This window comes from Candidozyma duobushaemuli, assembly GCF_002926085.2.
Source record: "Candidozyma duobushaemuli strain B09383 chromosome Unknown A_B09383, whole genome shotgun sequence".
In the NCBI taxonomy this organism is placed as follows: Eukaryota; Fungi; Ascomycota; class Pichiomycetes; order Serinales; family Metschnikowiaceae; genus Candidozyma; species Candidozyma duobushaemuli.
In genome coordinates this window covers 2,099,851-2,127,421 of record NW_020289901.1, presented here as the reverse complement: position 1 = coordinate 2,127,421, position 27,571 = coordinate 2,099,851, and the positions used below count along the sequence as shown (strand labels likewise).

General features: G+C 45.7%; 13 protein-coding genes across 13 annotated transcripts; 6 read left to right on the top strand and 7 right to left on the bottom strand. All coding sequences in view use genetic code 12, as the record gives it.

Moving 5' to 3' along the window:
* Window positions 1-526: 526 nt before the first annotated feature.
* CXQ87_000991 (uncharacterized protein) lies at window positions 527-1,834 on the top strand (the record flags this gene model as incomplete). The annotated part of the gene is made up of 1 exon (XM_025479543.1): window positions 527-1,834. The coding sequence occupies one exon, from the start codon at window positions 527-529 to the stop codon at window positions 1,832-1,834; it is 1,308 nt and encodes a 435-aa protein (XP_025339016.1).
* Window positions 1,835-2,123: 289 nt separating this feature from the next.
* On the top strand, window positions 2,124-3,854 carry GAP5 (Gap5p; the record flags this gene model as incomplete). The annotated part of the gene is made up of 1 exon (XM_025479542.1): window positions 2,124-3,854. One exon carries the CDS (start codon window positions 2,124-2,126, stop codon window positions 3,852-3,854), a length of 1,731 nt encoding a protein of 576 aa, XP_025339015.1.
* A 123-nt stretch (window positions 3,855-3,977) lies between these two features.
* On the top strand, window positions 3,978-8,569 carry TSC2 (Tsc2p; the record flags this gene model as incomplete). The annotated part of the gene is made up of 3 exons (XM_025479541.1): window positions 3,978-4,682; window positions 5,399-5,745; window positions 6,010-8,569. The coding sequence occupies 3 exons, from the start codon at window positions 3,978-3,980 to the stop codon at window positions 8,567-8,569; spliced, it is 3,612 nt and encodes a 1,203-aa protein (XP_025339014.1).
* A 945-nt stretch (window positions 8,570-9,514) lies between these two features.
* On the top strand, window positions 9,515-10,645 carry CXQ87_000988 (uncharacterized protein; the record flags this gene model as incomplete). The annotated part of the gene is made up of 1 exon (XM_025479540.1): window positions 9,515-10,645. The coding sequence occupies one exon, from the start codon at window positions 9,515-9,517 to the stop codon at window positions 10,643-10,645; it is 1,131 nt and encodes a 376-aa protein (XP_025339013.1).
* Window positions 10,646-10,879: 234 nt separating this feature from the next.
* PUF3 (mRNA-binding protein) lies at window positions 10,880-13,339 on the bottom strand (the record flags this gene model as incomplete). Its single annotated transcript, XM_025479539.1, has 1 exon — window positions 10,880-13,339. The coding sequence occupies one exon, from the start codon at window positions 13,337-13,339 to the stop codon at window positions 10,880-10,882; it is 2,460 nt and encodes an 819-aa protein (XP_025339012.1).
* A 523-nt stretch (window positions 13,340-13,862) lies between these two features.
* Window positions 13,863-14,891, top strand: CXQ87_000986 (uncharacterized protein; the record flags this gene model as incomplete). Its single annotated transcript, XM_025479538.1, has 1 exon — window positions 13,863-14,891. One exon carries the CDS (start codon window positions 13,863-13,865, stop codon window positions 14,889-14,891), a length of 1,029 nt encoding a protein of 342 aa, XP_025339011.1.
* A 27-nt stretch (window positions 14,892-14,918) lies between these two features.
* Window positions 14,919-18,549, bottom strand: CXQ87_000985 (uncharacterized protein; the record flags this gene model as incomplete). The annotated part of the gene is made up of 3 exons (XM_025479537.1): window positions 14,919-15,849; window positions 15,873-16,204; window positions 16,525-18,549. The coding sequence occupies 3 exons, from the start codon at window positions 18,547-18,549 to the stop codon at window positions 14,919-14,921; spliced, it is 3,288 nt and encodes a 1,095-aa protein (XP_025339010.1).
* Window positions 18,550-19,163: 614 nt separating this feature from the next.
* CXQ87_000984 (uncharacterized protein) lies at window positions 19,164-20,360 on the top strand (the record flags this gene model as incomplete). The annotated part of the gene is made up of 1 exon (XM_025479536.1): window positions 19,164-20,360. The coding sequence occupies one exon, from the start codon at window positions 19,164-19,166 to the stop codon at window positions 20,358-20,360; it is 1,197 nt and encodes a 398-aa protein (XP_025339009.1).
* Window positions 20,361-20,403: 43 nt separating this feature from the next.
* On the bottom strand, window positions 20,404-21,507 carry LYS1 (saccharopine dehydrogenase (NAD+, L-lysine-forming); the record flags this gene model as incomplete). The annotated part of the gene is made up of 1 exon (XM_025479535.1): window positions 20,404-21,507. The coding sequence occupies one exon, from the start codon at window positions 21,505-21,507 to the stop codon at window positions 20,404-20,406; it is 1,104 nt and encodes a 367-aa protein (XP_025339008.1).
* A 289-nt stretch (window positions 21,508-21,796) lies between these two features.
* CXQ87_000982 (uncharacterized protein) lies at window positions 21,797-23,272 on the bottom strand (the record flags this gene model as incomplete). The annotated part of the gene is made up of 1 exon (XM_025479534.1): window positions 21,797-23,272. The coding sequence occupies one exon, from the start codon at window positions 23,270-23,272 to the stop codon at window positions 21,797-21,799; it is 1,476 nt and encodes a 491-aa protein (XP_025339007.1).
* Window positions 23,273-23,318: 46 nt separating this feature from the next.
* Window positions 23,319-23,777, bottom strand: CXQ87_000981 (uncharacterized protein; the record flags this gene model as incomplete). The annotated part of the gene is made up of 1 exon (XM_025479533.1): window positions 23,319-23,777. The coding sequence occupies one exon, from the start codon at window positions 23,775-23,777 to the stop codon at window positions 23,319-23,321; it is 459 nt and encodes a 152-aa protein (XP_025339006.1).
* A 152-nt stretch (window positions 23,778-23,929) lies between these two features.
* Window positions 23,930-25,388, bottom strand: CXQ87_000980 (uncharacterized protein; the record flags this gene model as incomplete). The annotated part of the gene is made up of 2 exons (XM_025479532.1): window positions 23,930-25,127; window positions 25,150-25,388. 2 exons carry the CDS (start codon window positions 25,386-25,388, stop codon window positions 23,930-23,932), a joined length of 1,437 nt encoding a protein of 478 aa, XP_025339005.1.
* Window positions 25,389-26,212: 824 nt separating this feature from the next.
* On the bottom strand, window positions 26,213-27,171 carry HAP41 (Hap41p; the record flags this gene model as incomplete). Its single annotated transcript, XM_025479531.1, has 2 exons — window positions 26,213-27,052; window positions 27,076-27,171. The coding sequence occupies 2 exons, from the start codon at window positions 27,169-27,171 to the stop codon at window positions 26,213-26,215; spliced, it is 936 nt and encodes a 311-aa protein (XP_025339004.1).
* Between the last annotated feature and the right edge of the window lie 400 nt (window positions 27,172-27,571).

The following is a 27,571-nucleotide window of genomic DNA, read 5'->3' as shown; positions in this document are numbered from 1 at the left end:
CGCTACTCTGTCGTAGCTCAGATAAGGCGTCAATAATAGTAATCAACGCCTTGAATGCAATTCTGCTAGTAATGAAGATCAATTTCCTTCAAAGCGTTGACCCTGAAAAAACTTCCCCTTATTTCACTTTAGTTCGGGCTGTTGCTTTTTAGTTATCACATCGTATACCGTTATCAAGGGGTTGGGTGCGAATTTCTGTTGCCGAATGTTTTAACTTACGGCCCCTATGGAAGCCACAATTGGAGATAAATCACATGGATTTTTTGTTGGTGAATAAGTAACAAATCCATTATTTTTTTGACTTCAATAACGAACTTTTTTTCTTTTTTTTGGTAGATCTGAACCTCATTGGCGTATTAGTTTATACGACAAATCCGGATCAGCTGCCGAGCCTCCCACAGTTTGGTCCTTTTGTACAGGAATCGTGCATGACCTTTATCGGCTTCCCCCTACTTATATAAACACCATCATTCGCTTCTTTTACTTTACACCAACACACATATCATACCCCAAATTTCGACCCATTATGCTTATATCTACCTGGCTTTTGATGGCCATTTCATCCGCATCGACCCTCCCAAAATGGATTGCCGAGGACAGCTATATTCTCAATCAGATAGACGAAGATAAGATAGAGATAGATAACATACTAAAGTCTCCCACCCACTTCAAAGACTTGCCACCGATCCTTAAGCTGCCTAAGAGCCACGAGAAGACTCTAAAAGAGGGGGAGATACCGCAATATGTGATCGATTATGCCCCTTTTGTACATCTCTACTCAGAGGAGAGGTACTTGCCCTACGATATCAAGGAGTATGTCACCCATTTCCACGCTACTCACAAGAACGGTACAATTATTCCCGGTACCGATAATGGCAGGCTAAACATCACATCGTTAAGTAAACTTCCGAAGCGCCCGGCCGTTTATCTCACGGCAGACGAGGACTTCGATACTGACCCTGACTGGATCACGGGTGTAAAGAACAAGCCAAACTTGGTGAATGGCGAAATCAAGGATGCACCAGCCACTTTGATCATTGTGGACAAAGGAAATGGCTGGGTGGATGCATTCTGGTTTTATTTCTACTCGTTCAACCTTGGCCCATTCGTTATGGGGCTGGGCCCTTACGGAAACCATGTGGGTGACTGGGAACATTCATTGGTAAGATTTTACAAGGGCAAGCCCGTGATAGTTTGGATGTCGGCTCACGGCGGAGGTGGCGCCTACTACTACAAGCACCTTGAGAAGTATGAGCTCGACCCGAAGCACCCCATCATATTCTCAGCCAGAGGCACTCATGCAAACTACGTCTCAGTAGGTACTCATCCTCACGATTTGCCATACGAAATCTTGTGTGATTTTACTGACAGAGGTCCATTGTGGAATCCTACCAAGAATTACTTGGCCTACTCGTACGATGGCAAATTCGTTTACCCCGCCGAATACAACACCAACGCTAAGCATCGGGGTAGAGAGGCTACTTACGGTGATTGGTTGACCTTTACAGGCCACTGGGGCGACAAGAAACTCGCGAACGACGACCCAAGGCAAAGCCATTCTCTCATCGGAGGTTTCAAGTATATCGATGGACCCAAGGGCCCATTGAAGAAAAACTTATTGCGTATCATTCCATGTGAGAGACACAAATGGTGGAATTTCTGGAATGGTTGCAACGTGAGAGAGAACATCAAATGGGGAATCGGTGTGGAGAGTGAAGGTTATAATTGTGGCAATATGTTTGTCAACACGAGGCCTAGGTGGCTCAAAAAGATTTTGCAACAAGTAACATGGGGCGGTGGATTTTGCTTTTTTGTGGATTTGATTTACGGATAGATAATGACGGCAACGGTTTTCGCAGCCTACTTAATTTTGCTAGAAAAGGCGAGGAAACATATGAATTAACTTAATGTAGCACAAATTATTTCACAAAAAAAAAAACTTTCTCTCTCTGATTTCACCGATTGAACTTCTGGGAAAATCTAATGGATCTGTGCTGTCAGATGATGTATAGCGCTTTGTTCCGCTGTGTCACGAATTTCTTTTTCTTGGTACTGACATTGGCTGCGAATTCCCTCTTCGCTTTTTTTCACTGACTCCGACATTCTCCAACCCATATAGCAAGATGGCAGAAAGCTCATCCTATCTAGAAAAGTTCTCAGGCAATGAGATCCATCAGAGATCCTATAATACCAATCCCGAAAAGCCAGGCAGATGGCAGAACTTCAAAGACTCGTTCAAACGTGTGAATGTAGAAGATGACATCGACCCCGACCTTTCGGATATCGAGAGAGCCAATCTTCTAACGTCGAAGCTGCCACTTAAAAGAAAGCTCAAGTCCAGAAATATCACAATGATTGCGATCGGGTCCTCCATTGGAAGTGCTCTTTTTGTGGGTTCCGGCTCGGCTCTTAGTACGGGTGGACCCGGTGGTATATTGATTGGCTGGACCATAACGGGATTGGCTATCTTCACGACAATGCAGAGTTTGGGAGAGCTCTCTGTAGCATTTCCAGTCAGCGGCGGCTTCAATCTTTATGCCAGTCGTTTCATTGATCCCTCTGTTGGATTTGCTGTGGCCTGGAATTACTTCATCCAATTCTTGGTTTTACTCCCGTTGGAGCTCGTGAGTAGCTCTATTACCATGAGATTCTGGAATACCTCGGTGAACCCCGACATCTGGGTTCTTATATTCTACATTGTCGTCTGCTCCATCAATATGATTGGCGTAAGAGCCTACGGAGAAGCCGAATTTATCTTCTCTTTGATCAAGGTCACTGCAGTAATTGGATTCATTATTGTCAGCATCGTTCTTGCTGCGGGCGGCGCTCCAAACGGAGTTCATCACGGCGCTGAGTTTTGGCACAATCCTGGAGCTTTTGCCAATGGCTTTAAGGGTGTGGCTTCTGTGTTCGTTACTGCTGCTTTTGCCTATGCTGGTGTTGAACTTGTCGGTTTAGCTGCAGCTGAATCTGAAAACCCAAGACGTGCATTGCCCCGTGCTATCAAACAAGTGTTCTGGAGAATTTTGATGTTCTACTTGGTTTCCCTCACGTTGATTTGTTTCCTTGTTCCTTACAACTCTGACAGACTTTTGGGAGCATCATCTGTGGATGTGACTGCTTCTCCTTTTGTCATTGCCATCGAAAGTGGTGGTATTAGCGGATTGCCTCATGTTATGAATGCTGTCATTTTGATTTCCGTTATTTCAGTGGCATCTACCTCAGTTTATGCTTCGTCTCGTACGCTTACGTCGTTGGCTGAACAAGGTTTGGCCCCATCTTTTTGCGCTTACATTGACAGAGCAGGCAGACCTTTGGCTGCCATCATCATTTGCAACATTTTTGCCCTTCTTGCATTCATTGCTGCCAGTAACAAGGAAGCCGAAGTGTTTGACTGGCTCATGAGTATTTCAGCATTGAGCTCTATTGCATCATGGATTAGTATCAATTGGGCCCACATAAGGTTCAGAAGAGGTCTCAAAACACAAGGCAGAAGTACCGACGAATTGACCTTCGTTGCTCAAACCGGCGTCATTGGCTCTTATCTTGGTGGAACTATCTTCGTTTTGGTGTTGATTGCCCAGTTCTGGATAGCATTGTTCCCAGTGGGCGAGAAGTCGAGTGCTTACAATTTCTTCTTGTCGTATTTGGGTGGTGTCATCTTGATTGTGTTTTACATTGGTCACAAGATCTGGAAGAAAAACTGGATCTTGCAAATTCCCTCTAGAAAGCTTGATCTCGACACCGGACGCAGAGAGCCAGATTTAGAGCTTTTGCGTGAACAGCTCAGACAAGAAAAAGCCTTTTTACGTGGGAAGCCCTGGTATTACAGATTTTACCGTTTCTGGTGCTAATCTAAATTTTTTTTCCCTCATCCAGCATTTATAGACTAATCTACAAATCTCAGATCAGCATCGTAGATACTGTGCGACCTGTCTAGTGCCATTGTGCATCTTATCTAAATCGCTTGTGCTTCAATGTCAAACCCCAAACAGACCAATGCCCGAGCATCTGGCTTTGGTAGTGTCTTCAAATCCATTACCAGGTCGCTCAAGCCTACCCTGGGTAATGTTCCTGTGGTTATCAACGCCAAAGTGGTCGGTGGTGGTGCTGATATGCAAAAGCTCCTACTGCAACTTCAAACTGGAAGCGCTTCTACAAGGGCGCAGGTTGCCTCACAAATCACAGAAGCACTAGAAAAGTACTACTTATCATCAATTCCTGAGGTCTGGTACCTCGCGAGAGATCTATGCGATTCTCAACACCCAGGTGGTGTTAGAAGATCGGCATTGAAACTTCTCGTCAAATGCATACAACAGGACGAGGATGCTGTGAGTAACAGACTCAAGTTTTACTCTGATATTGTTGAATTCTGCAAAGTTTCCGAGTCACAAGTCGATAACGAGTTTGACTTGTTCTTGAGTGCTCTCAAGGCTCTCACTAATGATGGAAGAGATATCCACGACCTTTACATTTATGATCAGAATGGAAGTTTCTCTGATTTCCTATTTCGCTGCTTCAAAGCTTTGGCAGGCCAGGCAAAGAAGTACTCAGATGGGCCGGACCCTTCTAAAGAGGATCGAACGTTCCATAACCTTATTGATCTCACCAGCTATATCACCAATTGCGTCCAGTTCAATTACGCATTAACAGAAGATCAATCCTTCAGCTCAATTGTGAACGTTCTCGTGGGGCTGAGCCTCGAAACAACAAATCTGACAATTGTGTCAGTTTACCTTGATTTGGTGAAGTATAGTATTGTTCTTATCTCGGCTGCGGAAGACGTGTTCCGAGATGTGGTAAAACTTCTATGCTACGTCTATGCTACATTTATTGATTTACGACTGACATGTTCCGATCTTATTAAACAATGTTGCATTGAGTCACCTACTCCGGTGATTTCCACGTTGGGATCTGTTATTTTCAACAATGATGTCATTAAATGTAGCAAAGACACAGAGATATCTCATGATTTGACACGAACCAAAACTTTTCAGGGCATGCTGCACATTTCGTCTTGCCTTGGAGCAATCAGCATTCTTGAAAGTGTCTTTATACAAATATGTTCGGATAGAAAGATGTCAGATATCACTTTCGTGATTGACCAGGCATACGATGATATCGTTGACGTTTTGAGTTTGAAAAATCCATTCATTAATTCGGCATTCCTCAGTATGTTCAGTCGACTTTTCGACCTGGATGATCATGGCAGCACATTCGCTAACGACAGTTTGTTCACAAAGCTTTTCCCATTCTACCTGTGGTATTCCACTTCACGATCTGTCTTCAACATACTTCGTTTTATGGATGTTAATACAGAACAAGATGCAGAAAACTGGCTCGCTATTTGTGACACTCTCAACGCTAGATACGCCCAAGAATATCTCACTGCCCCAAGGACGCATTGGCAGACCTTTTCATGACTCATCCATCAGCTGTGAGTGACAATGCTGCTTCCTTTGCAATCGAATACTTCAAGGATGAGAGGCTCTGCCTGGTGTTCAATTCGCTGTGGAAAGGTAATTGTCAAAGACTTCTCAACGCTCACTTCTACGCCAGCGGTGCATCTTCGGAAAGCAAAAAGAATGTATTAATCACAATCAAAGAAGCTCATGAATCATCGTTAAACTTGGTTGACGATGCGAGCATCGGCCGCATCATTTTAGATGTCCTTGAATGTTCTTTTCAAGAAAAAGATCCGGTCACGATTGAGTATCTCTACGGTGACTTCTTGCATGACTTCATGTCATTTTCCAATCACTCAATGGTAAAGCAGATATTTGAAGTATTTCACTCAGCGTTCAAACCTGACCCCCCAAAGCCAGAAAGGCAGAAAAGCATGCGCTCGCTTAGCTCAAGAGGCTCTGGAAGGTACTTTCAAACTTCACTGCGCCAATTTAGTGTTGCTTCCGACCGAAGCACACAACTGCAAAAGACGCTCAATCCAAAAGTTCTCGATCGCCTAGCACAAACCATTTCGAAATTCTTCATCACTTCCTCAACCTCAAGTCCCGATGATGCGGTCGAAACATATAACTTCATGATACGGTTTCTTCGCTTTTGCATTGATCAAGCACATATATCTGCGCTGATTGCTTTGCTTCGAAGTTTAGTCAGAATAAGAGTATCAAGCAGAGGACGTGTTTACTTCACAGATGTTACCGATATGGGTGGATTAGCGAGCGCTTTCAAAAGAGCTTCTGCTGACCCCAACTTTGATGGAAGTAAGAGCATATTGTGGGAATATCCAGAGAGCCTCACATATATTCCTGAGGGCTATCTCGACAGACCGACCAAGATAATACTTCTGCAACTGGTTTCATTACCAGAGACGAAAGGATCCGAGAATCAAGCCAAATTAGATATTGGACACTGGGCTGATACAGTGCGTCTTATCATTACAAAGTATTATCATTGGGAGGTTTATTCGTTTGTTTGGGCTCATTACTGTTCGCAATTGAGCAACATGTCTCTATTCAAGACTCAGGAAGCTCATATTCTTGATCTTCAAAAAATAGTTTGCGATCAGCTCATGCTCAATTTGCCAACATCCGAGGCGTTCCCAACTGAGCATACTAGTGTCACCAAGTCGGACTTACAGGTGGCATTGGTGCGTATTCTCTCTTCATTACTTGGTTACCATGGGATTTTCACGAAAGCGGATGAAGATCAAGTTGTCAGCTCGATTATATTTGCCATGGGCTCTTACGAGAGGACTGCAATTCCGTGCATCCATATCTTGAATGTCTGCTGCTACGAGATTCCTCTTTCCATCAAGAAATTTTTGACTGCTATTCTCACAAAACTACAGACTGGAGTCACAAGCTCATTTGCAAGTCCTCCAACGTTGGAATTCATGATGTCCTTGATCAACCTGCAAGCAATTACTTCAAGTTTCACAATTGATGATTACAAGAGGTTCTTCGCAATTGCATTCAAGTACATTCAATACGCCTCGATGTTGAGAGCTCAAATCTCGCAAGGGAAAGCTTCAACAGAGCAGGAAGATGTCTTACAGAGACACGGAGTAGATGCAATAGTTGAACAGAAAGCGTCAACGCAATTGACACCAATCACACCTATTATGAACGAGTATCTTTATCTTATATCATATCGATTGATCGCTCGTTTATTCCTTACCATCAATCTCAATGACAGGCGAAAGTTGAGTCCCTTTTTGATGAGGAACTTGGTGCTCGCCAATCAAATTGATGAAACTGACATCAAACATGAGCCAACAATTGCATTGGCAGACTTCCTTATCCGATTCGCCTGCAGCGACATCCCGCTCAAGGTTGTCATCCCTCCTAAGCCGAGCCTCGAAAAGACCAATGATGTTACTAACAGTTGGCTTTTAGGATCAGTTGTTATGACAATCACGACAAACACCATAAACGGCGATTCTTTGATCACTGTGAGAAGGCCCACCAGCGTCTCCGTATTCCGAATTCAGTTTGATCCTTCAATGTTACAGACAACGACAAACCCTAATGGAAACCAGAGATTGGTACTCAATTCATATTTTTTATTGCAAGTGACAAACTTCTTGGAGGTCAAGGAGCAATTAAAGCCTGTTCCTTTGCTCGAAGACGCAGCCACAGAACGTGCACTTGGATCCCTTGATAGAACTCCTGTCGTTTCATTTCACAAGGCCGGCATTGTATATATAGGGCCAGGACAGACCGATGAAACGGCAATATTGGGGAACACCGTTGGATCGGCCAGCTATCACAGATTCCTTGACCTGCTTGGAAGGCTTATACGCTTGAAAGATGCAGACTCTGTCTATGTTGGTGGCTTAGATAAAGAGAATGGCAGTGATGGAGAGTATGCTTATGTTTGGGGTGATACAATTTCACAGACGGTATTTCATGTTACAACACTCATGCCGAATGTTGCATCCGACAAGTATCACTCATTCAAAAAGAGGCATATTGGAAACAATCATGTGAACGTTTACTTTGATGAATCTGGCCACAGCTTCAATTTCAACACCATCAAGTCACAGTTCAACTTCCTAAATATTGTGATCACGCCGCATACGCCACTTCAGAGAGCAGGGGGTAACGTCGAGGCGGAGGTGTTCAAAGTGAAAACATTCCGGCGCCATGGGGTACCTGGTATATTTTCAACGACTCATTTCAAATTGATCTCAGCGGAACAATTACCCACGTTCATTCGAAACTCCATTTTGATCTCTGACAAGTTTGCACAGGTCTGGCACAATTGCAGCAACGGAGAATACGTCTCAAACTGGCAATTACGAGTGCGTCAAATCGAATCGATACGCAAAAGAACTCTAGAGTTACACAAGACGAACCAGGAGCAACAGAAGAAGCAGGGCAAGGAAAATCCACACTCGTCAGACGGCGCCGTCGGAGGGCCGAATATGTCAGCACCTGACGTCATTGCCACTGACATGACAAACTCATTTTTGGAGCAACTACAGGGAGGCGTTACCAATGGTAGCGGAGAGGAATTCAACCAAGCAACCAACTCTCGCTATGACTATGCAACGGGTGAGGACCATGGAGCCTATCAACGTATTGAGTTTGGCTCTTATACGTAGACGAAGGTTAAATTCGTTTATCAAGCTCGCGCACAGCCGCTTATTTTGTGTTTTAGACGAGAGGTGAATGTTTTATTTACGATTGCTTTCGTGGATTTTTTGTGCTACAGGGCCAGACTTGCTTTCGGGCGGTTCGCGGTTGCAAATTGCTCATTGATAAGAGGCAAATTGAGTGCGAAGCCACCGCATTGATCTTACAGATAGGGGGAGCGCATAAGGCCAAGAACGGATAATGGCGATGCCATAGGGGTGGCTGGCACGTTTCCGAAGATTGGCTAGACCTGATTGGCGAAGCTCTTGACGACAATGCACCGTTTTATTTATCATTCCTCCATAGTTTCTCGGATTTAATGAGTGGAGAATAAGCGAGCCTGACTGTGCATGCTCGGTAATGAAAATTCGCTGCTGCAATTACGCTGCAATTACGTGCAATTGCGATGCAAAATTGGGTGCTGCAAGCCCACATATACCATAACCTGTCCAGAGCCCTGGTCTCCGAAACCGGATTTCGACACATCCCTTTAAAAACACCCTTCACTAAAACTACTCCCTAGTCCAGGCCTGAGGAAAAAGTCTATTGTTCGTCTTCACATGCAATATCGGACATAAAAAGCAGGAGTGGGCCACACTGGTAATTGATTTTCTGTGCCTCAGTATTCCGTCATACTCAACGGCTTTTGTAACCTCCCTGCGCCCTCTGCTTTTTCTTTTAAACAGGCTCGCATCGTCGCACTTGAGGTCACTGGTCATAAATAACTGCACTTCGACCCACGCCACGGCTTTTGCGTACAAGCAAGTCCCTTGCTCTAGCAGTTTTTTTGTTTGCGTCCGTTTTTGTGTTATTGGCACGGCGTTATCTGTTTTTCCGTGTGACTGGTTCTTCCGCTTTATAAGTACACGGCTTACTCATCTTCGTTTTCGCTACGACATCGCCAAACCACCACAATGTCCGAGTACCAGCGGATGTCCAGCGACGCTATACTGTCGGTCAGGAGGACCCTCCTGAATGAATCTAAAGCGGTCTCTGGACTTATGAAGCAGTTTGATGAGGATGAGTTCTCTCAGGTTAACTTGGCCAACACATTGAAGATTTTCTACGAAACCCATTTAAGGGGCGGTAAGATCGTTTGCTGTGGTATTGGAAAATCTTATAAGATCGCCACCAAGACTGTGGCAACATTGAAGTCCTTGACTATTGACGCTGATGTCTTACATCCATCGGAGGCCTTGCACGGAGATCTTGGCTTATTGAGAGACCGTGATTGTTTGGTCTTCTTCACCGCTAGCGGGAATACCCCAGAGCTCCTCCAGCTCTTGCCCCACCTCTCACCTTTCTTGCCCATTGTGCTTTTGACATGCAACAAGACCTCGAAGTTGTCAGAACACCCTCAAGTTCGTGCCTTGCTTTTTGCTGAACTACCGCCACATTTGAAGGAAGACATCATTCATGGTCTTCCAGCTCCAACCGTTTCGACAACATTGTCATTGGTGTTGGCCGATGCTGCTCTGTTGGCTTTATCGGAGATGATCGAGAAGGACGAGGCTAAACGCCGCAAGCTCTTCTCTATGAAGCATCCAGGTGGATCAATAGGCTCTGATTTGAGCTATTTGAATGATAACTTTGCTAAGTTGGGCAATTTCAACACGGTCTCTCCAAGTACAGCCACTCACACAGAGAGTTACTCGTCTCTTTTGTCACTCAATCAAGTGCAAAAGTCTTTTGGAGCTGGAAACTCCGTGGAGGGCCGCTCAGAAGCTACATCGCTTGACAGCTCCGACAGTGAGGATCTCTTGGAGTACAAGTTGAGGATCGATAAGGAACTCTCACAAGCAATCAAGAACGCACCCCCCGATCTGGTATTGAGCGTCAAGCAAGACGAGATTGCTTCATGGTCCGAAATGGATCTCCTCAAACATGTTACGATTAATGAATTCATCACCTTCCTGGCTCAAGATCAAAGTGCCACCTTTGGCCTGACAAGTAAGAGCATCCGTGCTTTCTACAAGTCAGCGTCTGGGAACGGCTGGGCCGGTATGGAACAATTGTTGCCGACTTTCAAAATGATTGACCTTTAATTCTCATCAAACAATCTTGTACTCGAGTACTTCCGGATAGGTTTTTTAATAGTGCCAAACCTTGTCCCACGTATTTATGTCTATATGGTAGGAAAATGATAGATTTTTGACATAATGTACTTCAAAATTATTGAATAAACTCTATATACATAAACTAAATATCGATTCTTCGTTGGAAGATTGATTACTGTGCGAGAAGGCCAATATTTACACAATTTGTCGGCGCCAAGTTTGCTAATTACGATCGGCTTCAACAAGAGCAGTCTCAGCAACAATGATCATCTTCTCAACGGAGGCAAGGTGTTTGCCGTAGTTGTTCCTCATGGAAATCTGTTTCAAGTACTGTCGTAACTTCACAACCAAATTTTTCTTCTCTTGACTCTTGGCATCAAACCCTTCCACCAATTTTTGAATCACGTAATTTGCATATTGATCCTTCATCATCAACGCAAGGGGCGAATCGTCCTCAACAGACTCTTTGGAAAGATCCTCGTTACCAAGCATAACCTCATGAAGAATTCTCTTGCGCTGTTCGATCGTACCATGCTTTATACACTTCTCGATGACGTTGGAGGCAAACTTGTGTTTCGAGAAATTCACGATGGAACCAAGGGCAACGTCAAGGATCCTCTCTCTGTCTTCATTATCACCACGTTCGAGAATATGCTGAATCACGTAGTTTCCATATTGATCTTGGATAAGGTAGAAGATGAACTTGTTTAATTCAGCTAAAATCTTTTCCTGATCAGTGACCTCGGAGTGCTCAAGTAACCTTTGAATCACTCTGCATCCATAAGGATGAGTTGACAAATGGTAGATATGGTCGCTTAAACTGTCCAAGATGAACCTGATGTAGTTAAATGGAATCCGCTCAATCGATTTCTGGATAACATGATTACCGTTTTGATCCTTGGCACAAACAAGTACGTGATCTCTCAATTCTTCGACGATTTGAATCTGTCCGTTCAATGAGATTGCTTCAAGAGCACGTTGAACAACACGACAGCCGTACATTTGTAACGACAATTCGTAGGTCTTGTTCTTCATGCACTCAAGAAGCACATTCTTCTGTACATCTGATCCATGCTCGAAGTACTTTTGTATCACATAGTTTCCGAAAACGTCTGTCATCAAGTCGTAGGAAATCTCACGTATTTCGTTGAAGATAACCTCCGTCTCTTCTTCGCTTGCATGGGGCAATTTTTGCTGGATGAATCTAGAGCCATGCTGGTCCATTGTGAACTCCACAGCATGACCATATATATCCTTCAAGGAATAGTCCTTGTTCTTCGAATTCGAGCGCACCTCCTCTAGTAAAGGCGACCTGTAAATATGATTACCGCCCTTGCCGTGGCCCGCATTGGCTTTACCAGCCTTGCCTCTCTTGCCACCTGATGGAGCAGAATTTCTTCCTTCTTGGGAAGACAGTGGTGCGCTTGGAGGTGGAGGTGGCGGTTGCATCATACCAACCTCAAAAGCTGCAGGCAGCATCGCTTGCGGAACAACACCAGGCATATTCTCCATGGGAGCGTTCGGCGGAGAACCAGCTGGTGGGGTTTGTGGGTACATTGCGTAAGGATTGAACGGATTGAACACAAATCCTGGGTGCACCGGACGATTCATTAAGCCAACACCGGGAATAGCACCTGTTTTAGGAGGCAGGGTCTTGGATGAAGTAGCACCAGACATTTTCTTCTCATCTGCCGAGTTGTCTTCATCAGAATTTTGCTTCTCGGTGCCTTGCTCAGTGCTCTCACCTGGTTGTGGAACACCTTGGTATCCCATAAAGCCGTACATGCCACCCTCTGCGAACTGAGCCGGATTGGCCATCATGAAGGGAGGTGGGCTGATTGGGGGCATTGCGGGCATGTTGCCACGGTTATACGGATAATTGTTCAAGTTTCCGTTTGCAAAAGCGGAGTTCTCAAGGAAGTTGTTTTGAGCAAAAGCCGGTGTGAATGAGGTGGCAGCAGCCGGGTTCCAGAAGCTGGGCCCATTTTGAGGTGCTTTAGAGTGGTCGAGGCCCAGTTGGGAGCCTGCGTTCAAGTCTGAAGAAATCGACAACGCTGCACTGTTCTGGATGGGTGAGCTGTTATTGTAATTGTCGATCTTTTCACTGATAGACTGCTGTCTCGAGGTTCTCGAAGCTGGGATATTCAAATTCTCGCTAAGAGAGCCATGAGGCGAAGACATCAAAGGATTGACATGATCGTTGTTGAAGCTTGTCCTTCTTTGGCTGCCTTCCAAGGACAACGAGCCCAAGCCGTTGGACAACTCGATGTCACGAGTGGCGTCGGCAACAGAAGCAAATTTGTTCAAAAAACTCTCTTTTGGTGGATGCCTGCTTGCAATGCCTCCACTGATGGAGGCCGTCCCAAGCTGGATGGCTTGGTTGTTGAAGTTGGAGTTGCCGTTCCCTGTCGTCTGTGGCGCATTCTGCACATTCGAGACATTGGGAGCATGAGGCCCACCAGTAGAAGCCGCATAGGAGGGCTGAAAGTTCTGCTTGAAATCAAACAAGTTTGATTCAAACTCGCCAGTCTCTGCAAAAGAGAACCTCCGTCCACTTGAAGGTGGAGGGCCAGCCAAGAACTTGGCAACATCAGGCTCCACTTGATCCAGAAGGCGAATCGAGGAACCCGTCGGCGAAACAGTCGGATTCGTATTTGAAGACCAGATGGTATCCGACGACATGATCAAAAAGCTATGTACAAGGGAATGATATAATTCCGAGGATCACAAACAGGTGTGGTTGGGTGAGGCTTTTCGGTTTTTTGGATGTATAAAATTTCGAGCTTTGGGGTGGCAGCAGCGAGAGCTGAAGCTTGTTAAACGGCCTTGGAATAGAGCTTAGCGAGTAAGGATTGTAGTCTCGATAAAACGACGGAAATCCCCAGTTTTATAGTTGCGAGGAGGAAGTCTTGGGATATTACTGTAACGGTGCACCTTGATAACTGGCACCTGGCACGTCTCTGCAGGAGCTACGCTTTTTCGAGAAACTCCAAGGGTAAGAACAAAAGGCCAGTATTTTATTATTTTGAGTGAAAAGTGTGAAGATGCTTATTCTTGCCGATTCAAATAAACCCTTTTCTCCTCCTTCCTTCTACGTTTTTTCTGTGCTGTGGCGTGGAGCAGGAAATGCCCTATTGTGCCAGAACAAGACATTATCGCGCCAACATCAAACACAGTAACTAGAGCCAACTTCACACAAAGGGTCATGAAACCGCCAAAGGCCAGCCCTGAGCGCATTGCGTCGCTCGTGAAGAAGGCACAAGCGGAGATTCCTGCAAAGATCCCTGTGGTCATGCGGAGGCTCTATGAAGCTGATCCTAATGAAAGCAGCTCATCCATTCTAGAAGAGTTGGTGAATAACGGGCCCAAGCAGAAGAATTCGCTTTTGGCGAGAGATGATGTGGCATCTTTGCTCACCGAGGCACCCAAATCAAACGTTCTACGGTTCGAATGCAGAAACGCCTATGTAGGGAGGAGAGATTTCTACAATATTCAGCCCATACCGAGGGAAAGATTATACTCATACAAAAACCCATTGACAAAGGGTCTACGATTTGATGTTGTGAAGGCCCGGAACCCACTCAGCTTGCTATTCTCAGGGGCTTACTATTTGGTGTTTCCCAACCACCTCCAAGCTTGCATCTATTACATGGAGACCAGAAACAGAGTGATGAACGGCTTTAACATGAAACTCGAATTTGTTTCACCGCTGCATACTCATCTTAAAAGAATGGGATCGCCTCTACTCGAACCCGGATCTCAATTTTCACCGCTCCCCAATTTAGCTGCCCATGATAAATCATCGTTCGAAAGCATATTCAAGCAGTCCACAGAGAAATCCGAAATTCTTCGACAGCTCGAACAGTACGAAGGTTACAAGGACACATCTCTTCTTGATCCCCATCCAAATTACCATCTTCTACAGCGCTTCATGGGTATTCCTTCACGTTATCAGCTGGTCCTTGTCAGAAACTTACCCTTTGGCTTGTCAAGCCAAACGCTCTCGGATCTTTTATGGGATTATAGATTTTCCGACAGGGTAGCCCCACTGAATTCATGGAAGGAAATCATTAAAGACCCTACTACACAGACACATTTGACATTGATACATTTCGGTGACGAACAGAGTGCAATGAGGTTCGTGAGAAACTTCCACGGACGGAAATGGGACCCTGTAAATAAAGAGCGAGAAAAGCAGTTGTACCAGCCGGTACTTTGCGAGATTCTCGAGTAATGACTTGTAAATAGAATAATGAGATCTTTAATCAGAAAAATTGTCTAGTCTCTTCCAGCTCGACCGCACGAGCTCGTACTCCGTGATATCACCCTTCTTCTTATCGGTCGCACTGGCAACTCTTTCCACGATGGAGTAGTTCTCCCAGATTTTTTTCTCCTTCCAAATGATGATAATGTTTGAATTTCCAGCCCATCCAATTGTGCCTAAATCTGCAGTAGTTCCTCTACTCTCGTCAACGTCCGTATGGTACTTACTCAAGTTGACAGAGCAAAAAGACCAAGTCGATTGGAAGTAGTTTGGAATGCTGATGGGGAGCTGTAGTTTGCTCAATATATGCTGTCTGTTTGTGGGAGTCTTCCGCGACGAAACCTCGCCGTCGAGATTATCAGAGAGTTGTGTTTCACTCGAAGTTCCAACGTTGAACACATGTAGCGTATTTTTGTCAGACAATACTGCGAGTTTTGATTCGTTTGGAGAGAAACTCATTGAAGTGATGACAGCCCTGTCCAAGCCTCTTCTAAACTCAAACAAAAGAGCAGTGGAGCTGGTGGAGTGTATTCTGACAATGGTTCCTGTTTCGCTAGCTGAAGCTACCATGCCACCTGTTCGACTCAATGCAATACATCTAATGCGGGCCTTGTGAGCCTTGATTATGCTGACAAGATTCTTTTCGACTCCCTCCGGAGAAATATCGACAATCTGAATTTGACCAATTGTGCGACCAGGAAATGCTAAGATTTGGTATTTTGGAACCTCTCGGGTTGTACCATTATTAGACCGAAGCGAGGAGCTTGAAGACGGCGCTGGCAGTGACAGCAGCAGCGCTGTAGAATGAACCGAAAGATCGGCTAAACCGTGCTCATTATCATATGTCTCGTATGCCGCAAACTTTTTAGGTGGCGCCGAGAACTCGTAGACGACAACTTGGTTTTTCAATATTACAACAATTCGTATTCTTGAGAGGAGCACATTGACAACGGGGCCATAAAGCCTAGATTAAGACTCGCCTTCCTTTTGAGATCATCCCAGATGATGACTTTGTTGTTAGCGTACTTCGGGTTTTTGCCACCGCCCACGAGAGCTAGGTAGTTCGTACGGTGAAGCATCAGAATCAAGCCAATACCTGTTCCTGAGCTGCTAGTGCCATTGAATGTCCGGCTGACTCGAGGATCAATTGGGTTGGTGTTGTAAACAGAGAAACCCGTCTCGTGCGCCACAGCGAAGCAGTCCTGGTCCTGATTGAATTTGACATCGTGGAACAGTCGCTTCTTATGCTCTGTTCGAGATATGGGCACGTGTGTATTCATCGTCTTGATGTAGTTGATAACGGTTGATGTATTTGGCTATGCAAGAAGAGAAGTCCGGTTATCAGGACTGGAGTGTGTGCGGGGCGCTGCTGCAGGTACCAGTATGATTCACCTCCGTACCACTGTAGATAGACGGCTAATTTGTGTGCAAAGACTAAAGGTAATAGTACAATGGGTGGGATTTATAGCAGACGTTTTTGTCTTCCCGCTGAGATTTCTTGATTTGGTGCGTGAAAGGAGGGGAAGTGATGTCCTCATAATTCGCAGCCATTCGGGGTATTCAAGGACATACCGCTCGCATTGTCGGATTAGTCACTTTCTACATCCATCACCTCCTCATCACTGGAGTCTTCACCCCTTTTTAGACGTTCCGCAAGATCACTGGTGTCAGCCTCGCTGGTCTTGCGTTCTCTAGGCGCATCTCTCGGTTTGTCTTCAAAAACCGTTGCAAACTTACCTGCGGAGCCAAATGTAGAACTATGTCTCCGAGAGGACTCGCGTGACCTGGCAGGAATTGACACGGAGGAAGGATCAGACAAAGCTGTAGGTGCTTGGAAAAATGCCGAGGTTGTTTCTGTATTTGCCTCGAGTGCTCTTTTGAGGAGATCGCTTGCAACTGGATCATCAGGTGAGATCGCAAGCGAATCATGAAGCACATCAATAGCCTTGAATGGGTTTCTGATCTTGAGGTATACTAAGGCAATTGCCGAAAGTATGTTTGCGTCATTCCTGTGAGTCATCTTCAAGGCTTGGTGAAAACACTCAAGAGCCTTATCGTACTGGCCTGCTCGTCTGTAGACATGCCCGAGGTTAGCGTGGATGGAGATCCATGTTTTCGATTCCGAGTTGAGATAGCGAGCTGCAGAAAGCGCATCCTGAAGAAAGGCCTCAGCTCGATCTAGATGGTTTTTGTGGTAATATATGACGCCGATCTCATTCAAGAGAAGTGGATCGCTGTTGCAAATATGGTGTGATGCTAAAAGATACTCTTCCGCCAAGCTGATATTATTCATTTGAAGATGCTGCATACCCAAAAACATATTGGGCATATGATTGCCAGGAAAAAGTCTGGCTGCAAATGCGTAGGCGCTGATGGCTTGTTCGTGTTCACCTTCCAAAGCGAATGTGTGGGCAAACCCGATCCATGCTTGACCATTATTCGGATTGAGCAAAGTCGCTTTACTCAAAAACTTCCTGGCCTCAATCACTTTTTTTATGGAGAGGTAGTAAATGCCTATAGCCTGCCAGGCAATTGGATGCGTTGGGTGGGAATCAGCGAGCTGGTGTGCTTTGAGGAACAACTTGTTACGACCGCCAAGTTCGTATAAGCAGCTGATGTAGTAGGGTAGGACGTTGCAATTGTGAGGGTCCTTGCTAAGAACACCTTCACAAATGTCAAGGCACTGGTCGTAATTGCATTGGACGAAGGCATGTTCTGCCTTGCTAAGCATGATATCGCCATTTTCACCTAGACGGTACTCGTCCTTGAGAATGCTTTCAGCCTCCTCAAATTTGGGCACATTCGTATACTTGCTCAACCGAGAGGTATACAAAAGTTTGATAAGCTCGTCGTTATCATCTGCGTCTGAATAATTGAGATAATTGATGAATTCCCACTGCTCTGTCGGCGTCAAGAAATCATTCTTGATAAGTTCGTCAAAGGCCTCATAGCACTTGACATCCACCATGACAGCTTCCTTGTATGCCTCTTTAGCTCTCTCGTAGCTGTTCTGATTCGCAAAAATGAGTCCTCTAAGGTAGCACATTGAGGCTTCGAAGCGGATCCCGTACTCTGTAACTCTCGGTCTCAGACTTGGTTCCTTCAGAAATGGATTGGTCTCGCCCAAGACGTCCAAAGCGTCTTCCCAACGTTCTAGCTTTATAAGACTGAACGCAGTGAGATATCGACATGCTACTGACTGCTCATACTCTGATTTGCTTGTCAAAAGACTCTTTACTCTCAAGTAGTTCCCAGTCTCAAAGTATACTTGAGCTAGCCAAAATGCGTCGTTGGGATCATTTGTCATAGAGAGAATCTTGTCTCCAATGTACTCCGCAGTCAGATACTGGTGCTGCAAAAGTGCCTCGTGTCTCCATAACCTGAGCTTCTGTACTCTGGATATTGGCTCTTCTCCAGGGCCTCCTGTGCCCTGAGCAGCGTCATTTCGTAATGTTCCACTGACATTATCTATGTTGTAGAACAGCAGCAGCAGGGAACCAGGCGACTCAAAAAGGTTGTTTTGTGGATTGGGCGGCGTGATGAACACATCTTGCTTCCTCGTCATCACCTGAGGTGAGATGAACAATGAAGAATTGTGCTGCAGCGGTGTTTTGTGGTGCTGTGCCATGGTGGCTTATTGTGTATTAACTCACCTTTGATGTTTATGCGCACGCATTTCTGGGGAAGAGGTAGGGTGTATGAGTTGGAGGAGTCACGAGAAATTAATCACGCCGGTTCAAAACAGAGAAAGGTACCAGGCTAAGAATAACAGTATAATTGGTGCTGTTATAGAGGTTTAAGGAACTTCTGACGTGTAGTAAGGTATGCTTGGGTTAGCTTCAATTCAAGTTTCGCAGCCAATGGAGTGTAAAGCTAATACGAGCAAATACTCTGCTTTCAACATCATGATAGATTTGTTATTCAAATATCCTAAAAATATCATTGCCGAAATATTTTATACTGTCAATAACTGACTCCATAGAACTATGTGTCATCTAACCAACTAACAGCCTGCGTCTTCTTTTGCGATGAAGCATTGATGGAGGAAGCGATTTATTCGTATAGAAGAAAAACAAGGCTGATAGTATTACTTCGAGAGGTACCCACTTGTCGAAAAATCTTCATCTAAACATAATCTCTCGGTTTGCAGCCATTTAGGTCTGCTGCATGTAACCTGCACTTACATACAAGGTAGCGATGAGACCATCAGATTTTCCAAAACCATATCACCCACACTTTGCAATGGCCGAAACCAGACCATTCACACAATTCCGTATCATGGTTGGCTCGTACGAGCACAACCTTTTGTGTTTGTCGTTGGTTCTTGACGGCGACAAGGAGCCTGTTTTCACACCAGTTTTTCACTTCCAGGCACACGCTTTATCGATCAAATCCATAGACATAGCCAAAAGATACTTGGTTACCGGATCTAATGACGAACATATAAGAATTTATGATCTACAAAAGAGAAAAGAGCTTGGTACCCTTTTGAGCCATCAGGGTACTGTTACAACCTTAAGATTCTCCAAAGAAGGCGAAGACGATAGTTCGGACAGCGGTAAGTCAGGTAAGTGGCTTTTATCAGGTTCTGAAGATGGAAAAATCATCATTTGGAGAGCCAAGGATTGGGAAATGTTGGGAACTTTGAAGGGCCATCAGGGACGAATCAATGATCTCGACATCCATCCCTCAGGAAGGGTAGCCATCTCGGTCTCCACAGACAAGACAATCAGATTATGGAACTTGATGACAGCCAAGAAGGCTGGTGTTCTCAAGATCAAGGGTAGAGATCATTTGGGACAGTCGGGTGAGATCGTCAGATGGTCGAGCTCGGGTAAGCATTTCATTGTTGGTTTGTTGAACCAACTTTTCATCTACGAGCTAGGTCAGGAAGCCCAGCTTGCGCATAAGCTTAAGTTCAAAACGACATTGATGTGTCTCGAGGTCATCGACATTGAAGGTAAGGAGTTTCTCGCCACTGGTCACAGCAATGGCGCCATTGAGTTTGTCGAACTACAAAAGATCTTGTCTTCTGAGGAAGAGTCCCCTTCTGTGGAACCCGACTTTGTGTTCCGTGGTCACCTGAACCGTGTGAAGGGATTGGCGTATTACTGTGACGAGATCGAGACGAAAGGCATTCCCTACCTTGTATCTGTCTCCTCAGATGGCAGAATCGTCGTTTGGGATGTCCGTTCAGAGGTAAGAGACCAGGTTGCCGTTTACGATAGTGGAGAGAGACTCAATTGCGTTGCTGCTTGTGGAGAGGCGGTGGAGAAGGCTGCAACAATGAAGAGAACGCATGAGGAGACAAAGACGGCTCCAAGTGACTCCGAATACGAGACGGATGCCGAGGAGGCTAAAAGAGTGCTCCTTAGTGAGAAGAAAAAGAAGAAGGGCAAGAAGAATAAGAAAACAAAGGTGAGCGTGACGTTAGGTTAGCGATGTGGAAGTTATAGATTCAATGTACACTTAATGGGAATGTCTAATCCAATCTGGCAACGTGGTGGTCGAACAAAGCCTTGGCTCTCGTCCACACTGGAGCAGAGTCTCTCTGAGGCAACTGCAACAAAGAGGGCATCAAGTCCTTGGAAAACTGCTCAGAGGCTTCTCTTGGCAATAAACTAGGCAAGTGGTCAATGGAGCAGACAGACAACTTAGGACCAGCAGAGGTTTCGACTGGAACAGTAGGGTCGTTGAAAACCGTGGCGATCGTGTAGACTGGGATAGGGTTGTGTGGATTCGTCGTGTCGGCAGAAACATCAACAATGGATCTCAACTTTCTGTCGTCCTTGTTCAACAATTCGTAGTTGATGAAAGGAGGAATTGGCTTGGACAAGTAGATGCAGTTGACGAAGATGTCAGCGTCAGCAATCTCCTGGAATGGGCCACCCTTAGCGGTCTCGGCCATGTCCCACTTCAGCAACTGGTCCTCTGGAATGCCCACCTTTCTAAAAAGATCAAGAGCACCAGAGCCACATCTGCCAAGAGCACCAATGACCAAGGCGCTCGGGAGCTTACCGCCATTCTTTTGCACAGCAGCGTCCAATTCGCTCTTCACATGCTTGACCATTTCGGCTTCGTTGGGGTATGGAGTCACAGCGGGCAAGTTTTCAGAGTCTGGGTGGGTCTGCTTGAAAGCCCAGTCCAAGACCCCAATGGCAGCACCAGCGAAACCAGCGTAGAAACCAAAAGCAGCAACTCTTCTGCCTTCATCGTTCTCCAAAAACTCCAAGTCATACAAAGTTCCCTTGCCAGCAGGGAAACGCTTCAAGACATCCTTCCAACCGCCTTGGTCCTTGTAGCAGTGGGCAAATTGGATGTGCTCGTGGACCAATGGGAAGGTCTCGTTTTCAGGCAACTCCTTCAATCCGAGTATAAGACGGTCCTTTGGTGCCTCCTTCCAGGAACCAGCAGGAACGATGGTAGCACCAACATCAGCGTATTCCTTAGCCTCAAAGATCGACTGAGGACTGTCTTCAACATAGACGGTGAATCCAGCATCCAACAATTGCTTGGTGGTTGTGGGGGTCAAGGCGGCTCTTGCCTCTAAAGGCTTGGTTTCGGCTCTAAGGTGAACGGTGACCATTGTTGTAAAAAGAATGTTGAGACTGAAAATTGTGCTATCGCTCTGACTATATAGTGGACTCACAGGCCTGCATTATGACACTGATTGCAAAGGCATTTTCTCAATGACTCAGATAACACCACAACTGTGCAGTGCCAGCATTTATCAGTTAGTCACATGCGGCGTTGACAAGACGTACAATGTCGGATCTGGGTATGACTAACATTTGATTAGGTTTGTGAGAGATAAGATTGGGCTTATACCTTTTTTGGTTGTGTGTATGTACATTGAGTGTGTTGAATATGAACATTTAGTCATGGAGATTCGCAGTGCGTTTTGCAGCCATAACGGTTTTCTTTTTAGTCTCGTCTAATAAGGTCAAGGACGAAGTTACCAAGACGGGGTTGAGCCTTCTCCATGAATCAGACTCTTCAAAGCTATCTCCGTATACTCTGAAAACTTTCTTAATTTGTGCCGCTTCGGCTTCGTCTTTGAGAAACCCATTGGCTATGGCTTTATCGTAGAGAAGGTGAGCAAACTCTCTGTCGTTGTTGTAAAGATTCGCAGCCATGAGAGCTTCGGTGAGTACACCTGTAGGTGAACGTCCAGTGGTCTCGTTAATGTCTTTGGAGACTTGGTTGATGTAGTCGTTGTAAAGATTCAATGAATCCTCGCAGTTGAACTTAGACCTGGCCAAGATCAATTGAGCAAGAGTCTTCACTTGAAGCTCGTCTGGGTCAACCAAGGTTTCTGCGATTTTCAAAAGCGTCTTGTCTCCTCTTTTGAACGCTTGATAACCAAACACCTGTACGAGTTTAGCCTGGACAAGCTCAATGCCGAACTTCTCGTGTGTTTGGTAGGCATGGAATTTTTCGAGCGCCTTGTTGAAGTCGTCTTGGTGTATACCATATGTAGTTACGAGCTTCAAACGAATAAGTAAGGACTCTGGGTCCTTTTTATCAGTGTCGAGGTGTTTCAGTTCCACAAGATCGATCACGGCCTGGAGATAATCAGGACCAGTGACCGGATCGTTTTCCAATTGGGCATATGAAAGAATTTGGGCAATTGAGTCTTTGGTCAACAAGTCGGGGTTATTATCGAAGATGACCTTGGAGATATGAAGAAACTCCCTTTGGTCAGTGACAGACAGAAGCTTCTGGTTGAGCCAAGGGACAAACGCCTCTGCTTCAATCGAGGAAAGCTGTTCCATCCTCTTCAACTCAATTGCTCTTTGAACGAGCAACTCCCATTGCTTCTCGACGGGGTCACTTACCAGATTTAATAACCTGATGGCACGATCGAGTCTGTCTGGGGTGACCTCCACAGCACCCTCTCTGAGTTCCGAAATCTCTCCTTCGAGAAGTTTGTTCACAACCTCTAAAATACATTTTGAATCGGCATTGACTCCTACTTTTTCTAGAAGTGCCCACAGCGAGATGGCTCTCCCTGGGTTGTTGTTTATGAGTGAATGGAGAGCTTCGTTGTCCCAAGCATGCGAAGGGCTGGCCTTGCTGACAGTATAGTAAAGAGAAAAGTCTTTCTGGAGGCCATGTTGTAGAAGCTGGTTAATTGTATCCACAGAGGTCTTCTCGTTTTTCACGATCTCGTGAATCTTCTCAACTTCATCATCCCCAAGGGTCTTGGAAGTAAGATATGATCTCAAGTCTTTGGTAGGAACAGCTTCACCGTTTACTAGAGATCCAAGGATTGAAGAATTGTATCTCACGAACTTTGTTTGTGTTGAGGTGGACCAGCGTAGGCCAGATCCTCGGAAAATGTGGAGCATTTAACTATTATCTACAATTTTTCAGGTCGCACTTTATTGCAACTATTTAGTCGTGCTTGAGATTCAGTTCCATTTTAGCCAAAAGGCCCATTGCAGGGAAGTAATTTTCCCATTTGCTCTTGATGTCCAAAATGTTGACCTCTTTGAAATCGTAGTGCTTTTTGATATACTCGTTGTAGTCCAACCACTCGTTTTGCTGCTCGCAGGCCTTACTCCAACTAGCTTTGTAGGCTCCTCCGAGGGCACAAGCGTTAGGAATTTCCACTTGGAAATTGCCAGCTGTAGATCCCATGATCGAAGCCATTTTGCGGACTATACTGGTATTCCTGGAAGCACCGCCAACAAAGAAAAGCTTGTGTGGCTTCGCAGTAAGCGAGTCAAAGTTCTGCTTCTTGCCATCAGTAATGATGTCTCCAAAGTCGCTATGTAACTTATGGTAGAGCTTTTTCAAAGTTTCATCCTCAGTTTCTGGAGTGTCAGTGGAAGCCGCAGATCCACTCAACATTGGTCCGGCTCTCAAACGGCAGGAAATTGTTTGAGATTCAACGATAGAAGTCACATCCTCTTCGCAGTCAAACTCCTTGACGTCCTTCACCTCGCCATTGGAAAGGAGCTCACTACGCTTAAACTGAGCTGAAGCGTTTGGAACAATCTCGCCTAAGGGAAGTAGATGCCAAGCTTGTTATCGAAGTCCTCAGAGGCATCAAGGATCTCATCAAACTTGTCCCAAGACTCTTTCTCGAGATCGTACTTCTTGTTAACAGCGTTTCTGACATTCTCTCTCGCCAAGGCGCCATTGCAGTAACAAATCATACCCATATAGGCATTTTTCATGGTGGGGTGTTTGAACAAGTGGTATTGCGACGAGGGATTGAACAGCTCGGTCACCAAAAGCACTGTGGTTGATGTGCCAAGAGACACCAAGACGTCATTCTGCTCGACTGGTAACGATATGATTGTAGCCAAATTGTCGCCCGTGAATGAGTAAACTCTGGCGTCTTTGCTGAAACCGTACTTGTTGGTGAAGTATGGTGAGATGGTGCCCAATGCCTCGTAGGTTATATCGTCAATGGGACCCAACTTCTTCTCAAGCTCTTTAACCCCTTTAGCCGACTCATCTTTGGAAACACAATCCAACTCCTGGTGAACACCTGCAGCAACAGCGGTCAATTCCTCGTCGTATCTGTTCTCCTTGATGTTGAAGATGTTCATACCGCAAGCATCAGCGTGTTCAATTGGTGCTATCTTTCCTAAAAGAACAGTGGCCAAGAAGCTGGACACCAAAGAGATACGACTCGTCTTCTTATACGCGTCAGGAGCTTTTCTAACCGCCAACTTACGAATCTGTAAGCCAGTGAATCTATAGTGAGCCCTGGAGCCTGTTCTCTCGGCAAGGTGGTCGGGGCCATGGGCGATCTTCTCAAAATCTTTGATCTCCTGGCCGGTGGAGTGATCTTGCCAGTTGGGAGAAGTCTCCATCGTCAAAGCTCCGTCCAAGCCTTCGACTAACGAGGAGGCATTGCCTAGGTTCTCAAGCAACTTCGAGGCATCCTCGGACCAGTAAACGGACCCATGTTGCATACCTGAGCCACTCATGCCCTTCACTTTCTCGAATGGAAAGTTGTCCTTCTTCATAATGGTGAACACGGTATCCACCGCCTCAAGCCACATCTTCACAGGCGACAAGATCTCACCAGCGGTGTCATCCGTAAGAACACCTTTTTCAATGCCATACTTCTCCTTGAAGTGGTCGTCAAACCCCACAGCATACGTGTTCTGAGCGTTCAAGGCGGCGTCAGTGACAATCACCTTAAGCTGCTGGGTGGACAAATCGAAACCCAAAAACAAATCAGAGCTCATATTTCACTTGGAGCCACTGCACGGGGTTCTGTCTATATTGGGCCCAGGGAGGTAACACAAGTACCAAAGTAACGAAAACAGTCAAGCCAAAAGTGACAAGTAACAGCAACAAGCTCTGAGTTACAAATCCAGCCAACACGGAGAGGATTGCTGCGGCGGGAACAAAGAAAAATATAATACGGTCGACTTTCTTCTGGCCTTCGAAGTCAATGGGGAATTCCAAAAGCTCGTTGATCTGGGCAGCAATCTGTTCCATAATGTTTACTGGCAGGTGACGTCGACTTGCGATTCGTGTGTAGTCCCGCGAACTGGACCCTCCCATTCACACCTTATAGAGAATGAGATGAAAATTATGTTTTGGTGACCGCTGGGGCATGATTTTCGGAGAGAATCAGAAATTGGATTAAGTGCTTTGGTTTGTGATTGTCTGCTTGGATGCACTTTAGTATTCCTTCTGAGACATGCATCTAGAGTATTCCTTCAAAAGCGACGGCTCTGGTTCCGGATCATCCGGGAAAAGGTCGAGTGGCTATTGCCTTGTGGGCCCATAATTTAAAAGCAGTACTTTTGATGCTTGGTTGTAGTCTGCAATTGAGCACTGTAGATGTTGCGTTACAGTACATAGAGGACCAGACAGGGAAGCCAGGATGTCCAAGTGCAGTGCATTGATCTGATCAAAGAAGTGAAAGTTCTTAAAGTAGGACATTAAAAAGCATATTGAGTAAATTTACCAAACTTGCTGGTGGCAAGACGACAATGTCGCACACCCCTTCCAATCAAAGAAGGAAGAGAAGAAGACTAATCATCTGCTTATCGCTTAAGAATATTGAAGGCGATTGCTGGCGTACGAGCCGATTTGCAGTGTTCCCGGGGTTTTCCTATTTTTATGTGTCTGTTTGCCGCAATCGCTCACTTGCTGCAAAATACCAGCAGGTACAGATAAGCGATTGCTAGGGGCAATCATAACCATTCTACAGATCCAAATCATTGATGTCATTGTATTTTGTGGGCATCGTCTCGTAAGCTAATAAATATCAAAACAGTCGTTTCTCGTGAGGCCAGGTCGGCAGCTGGGACCGCCTAGCGCACGTCCTTGTCAACGTAGTACTCAACGTCGTTGCTCAAAAGTTTCTCTTCCAAAAAGTCTGCAACCTGATTGTAGTGGTCCTCCTCAATCACCAGGAGCATCTTGTCCTGCGGGTCAATTGGCTCAAACGAAAAACCATACTCGCTATCCAGGTAAGCAGGCAAGTCGTAGAACTTGAGCATGGGTTTCTTCTCAGGTACCAGACTATTGTTGGTGGAAACCGTGGTGGATCTGGTAAGGGAAGTCATGAGCAGTCCTTCGCCGTCAGTCTCGGAACAGCCGGGGGAGACCAGACGGGACAACAGGGTCAGCTCGAACTCGTCCTCATCCTCTGAATCGGACAAGTTCACGTAGTTGAACAAATCCAATGCATCCTCCGGCTCAAGCAATTGCTCGGATAAGCTCAATTCGTGCTCCTCCGGTATACTCAAGTCGGAAGGCGATCTATGGCTGAGGTGGTTCATGTTGGAAATGAGTTCGTTCATGGGATCAACCTCGGTGTAAACTCGTTTTCTAGAGGCCAGCACCGGGCTGTCAACGTCCACGGCGGGCGATTCCGGGTCCACGGGCGCCAGCGCAAGGTGGGACTTGAGCCTTTTGTAGTCGTGGATGAGCGAGAGCAACTTGATCTTGAGCTGGTAATTCTCCTTGTCTAAGTTGCCGATGGAAGCGGCGAGCTCTGCGGCCAGCGGGTCACACGTTGGTTTCGGTGGCGAGGGCTTCATGGCGGGCTCCAGCGGCTTGTCGTCTCTAGGTTCGAGTTTGATTTCCACCTTTGGCTCGGTCTTGGGCTCTTTCTTGATCTCTTTCTTAGCGTCCTTGGGCTTTTCTTTCTTGGGTTTCTCCAGTCGGCGACGGGCGTTTTTGGGCCGGGAGGAAGCACCCAGTTTTTCAGCGTCTTCACTGTTAATATTGGTTTGCGCTCAGTGGGAACACAGGGTGGGGCATTCATGGTGGGCTATATCAGCATGCTACAGTGATGGCCAGTGAAAAATAAACAGTGGGGTTGAAATTGGGAAGGAATTAATTTCAATGCACGGAAATTCAAAGAATATATTATGTTTGGGAGATGGGGGAGGGTTCAAAGTGGCAGCCGGAAAAAGCAGCTGGACCGCAACAAAAACAGCAGCGCAGTGGTATAAGTAGTGGTGAGCTGTAGGGCGCCAGGCCATCCACTCAGGTGCACCTTATATATAAAGGTGCGATTTTTTGTTCTCTTTTTTTTTTTTTTTTTTGTCCCACTACCGAGCAGGATACAGTGCCGCGGACAAACTCGGGTGGCAAGGCACATCCACGAAGCAAGGGACAACGGACGGCAGGGAGCGTATGAAAAACATAAAGACATGACCTTC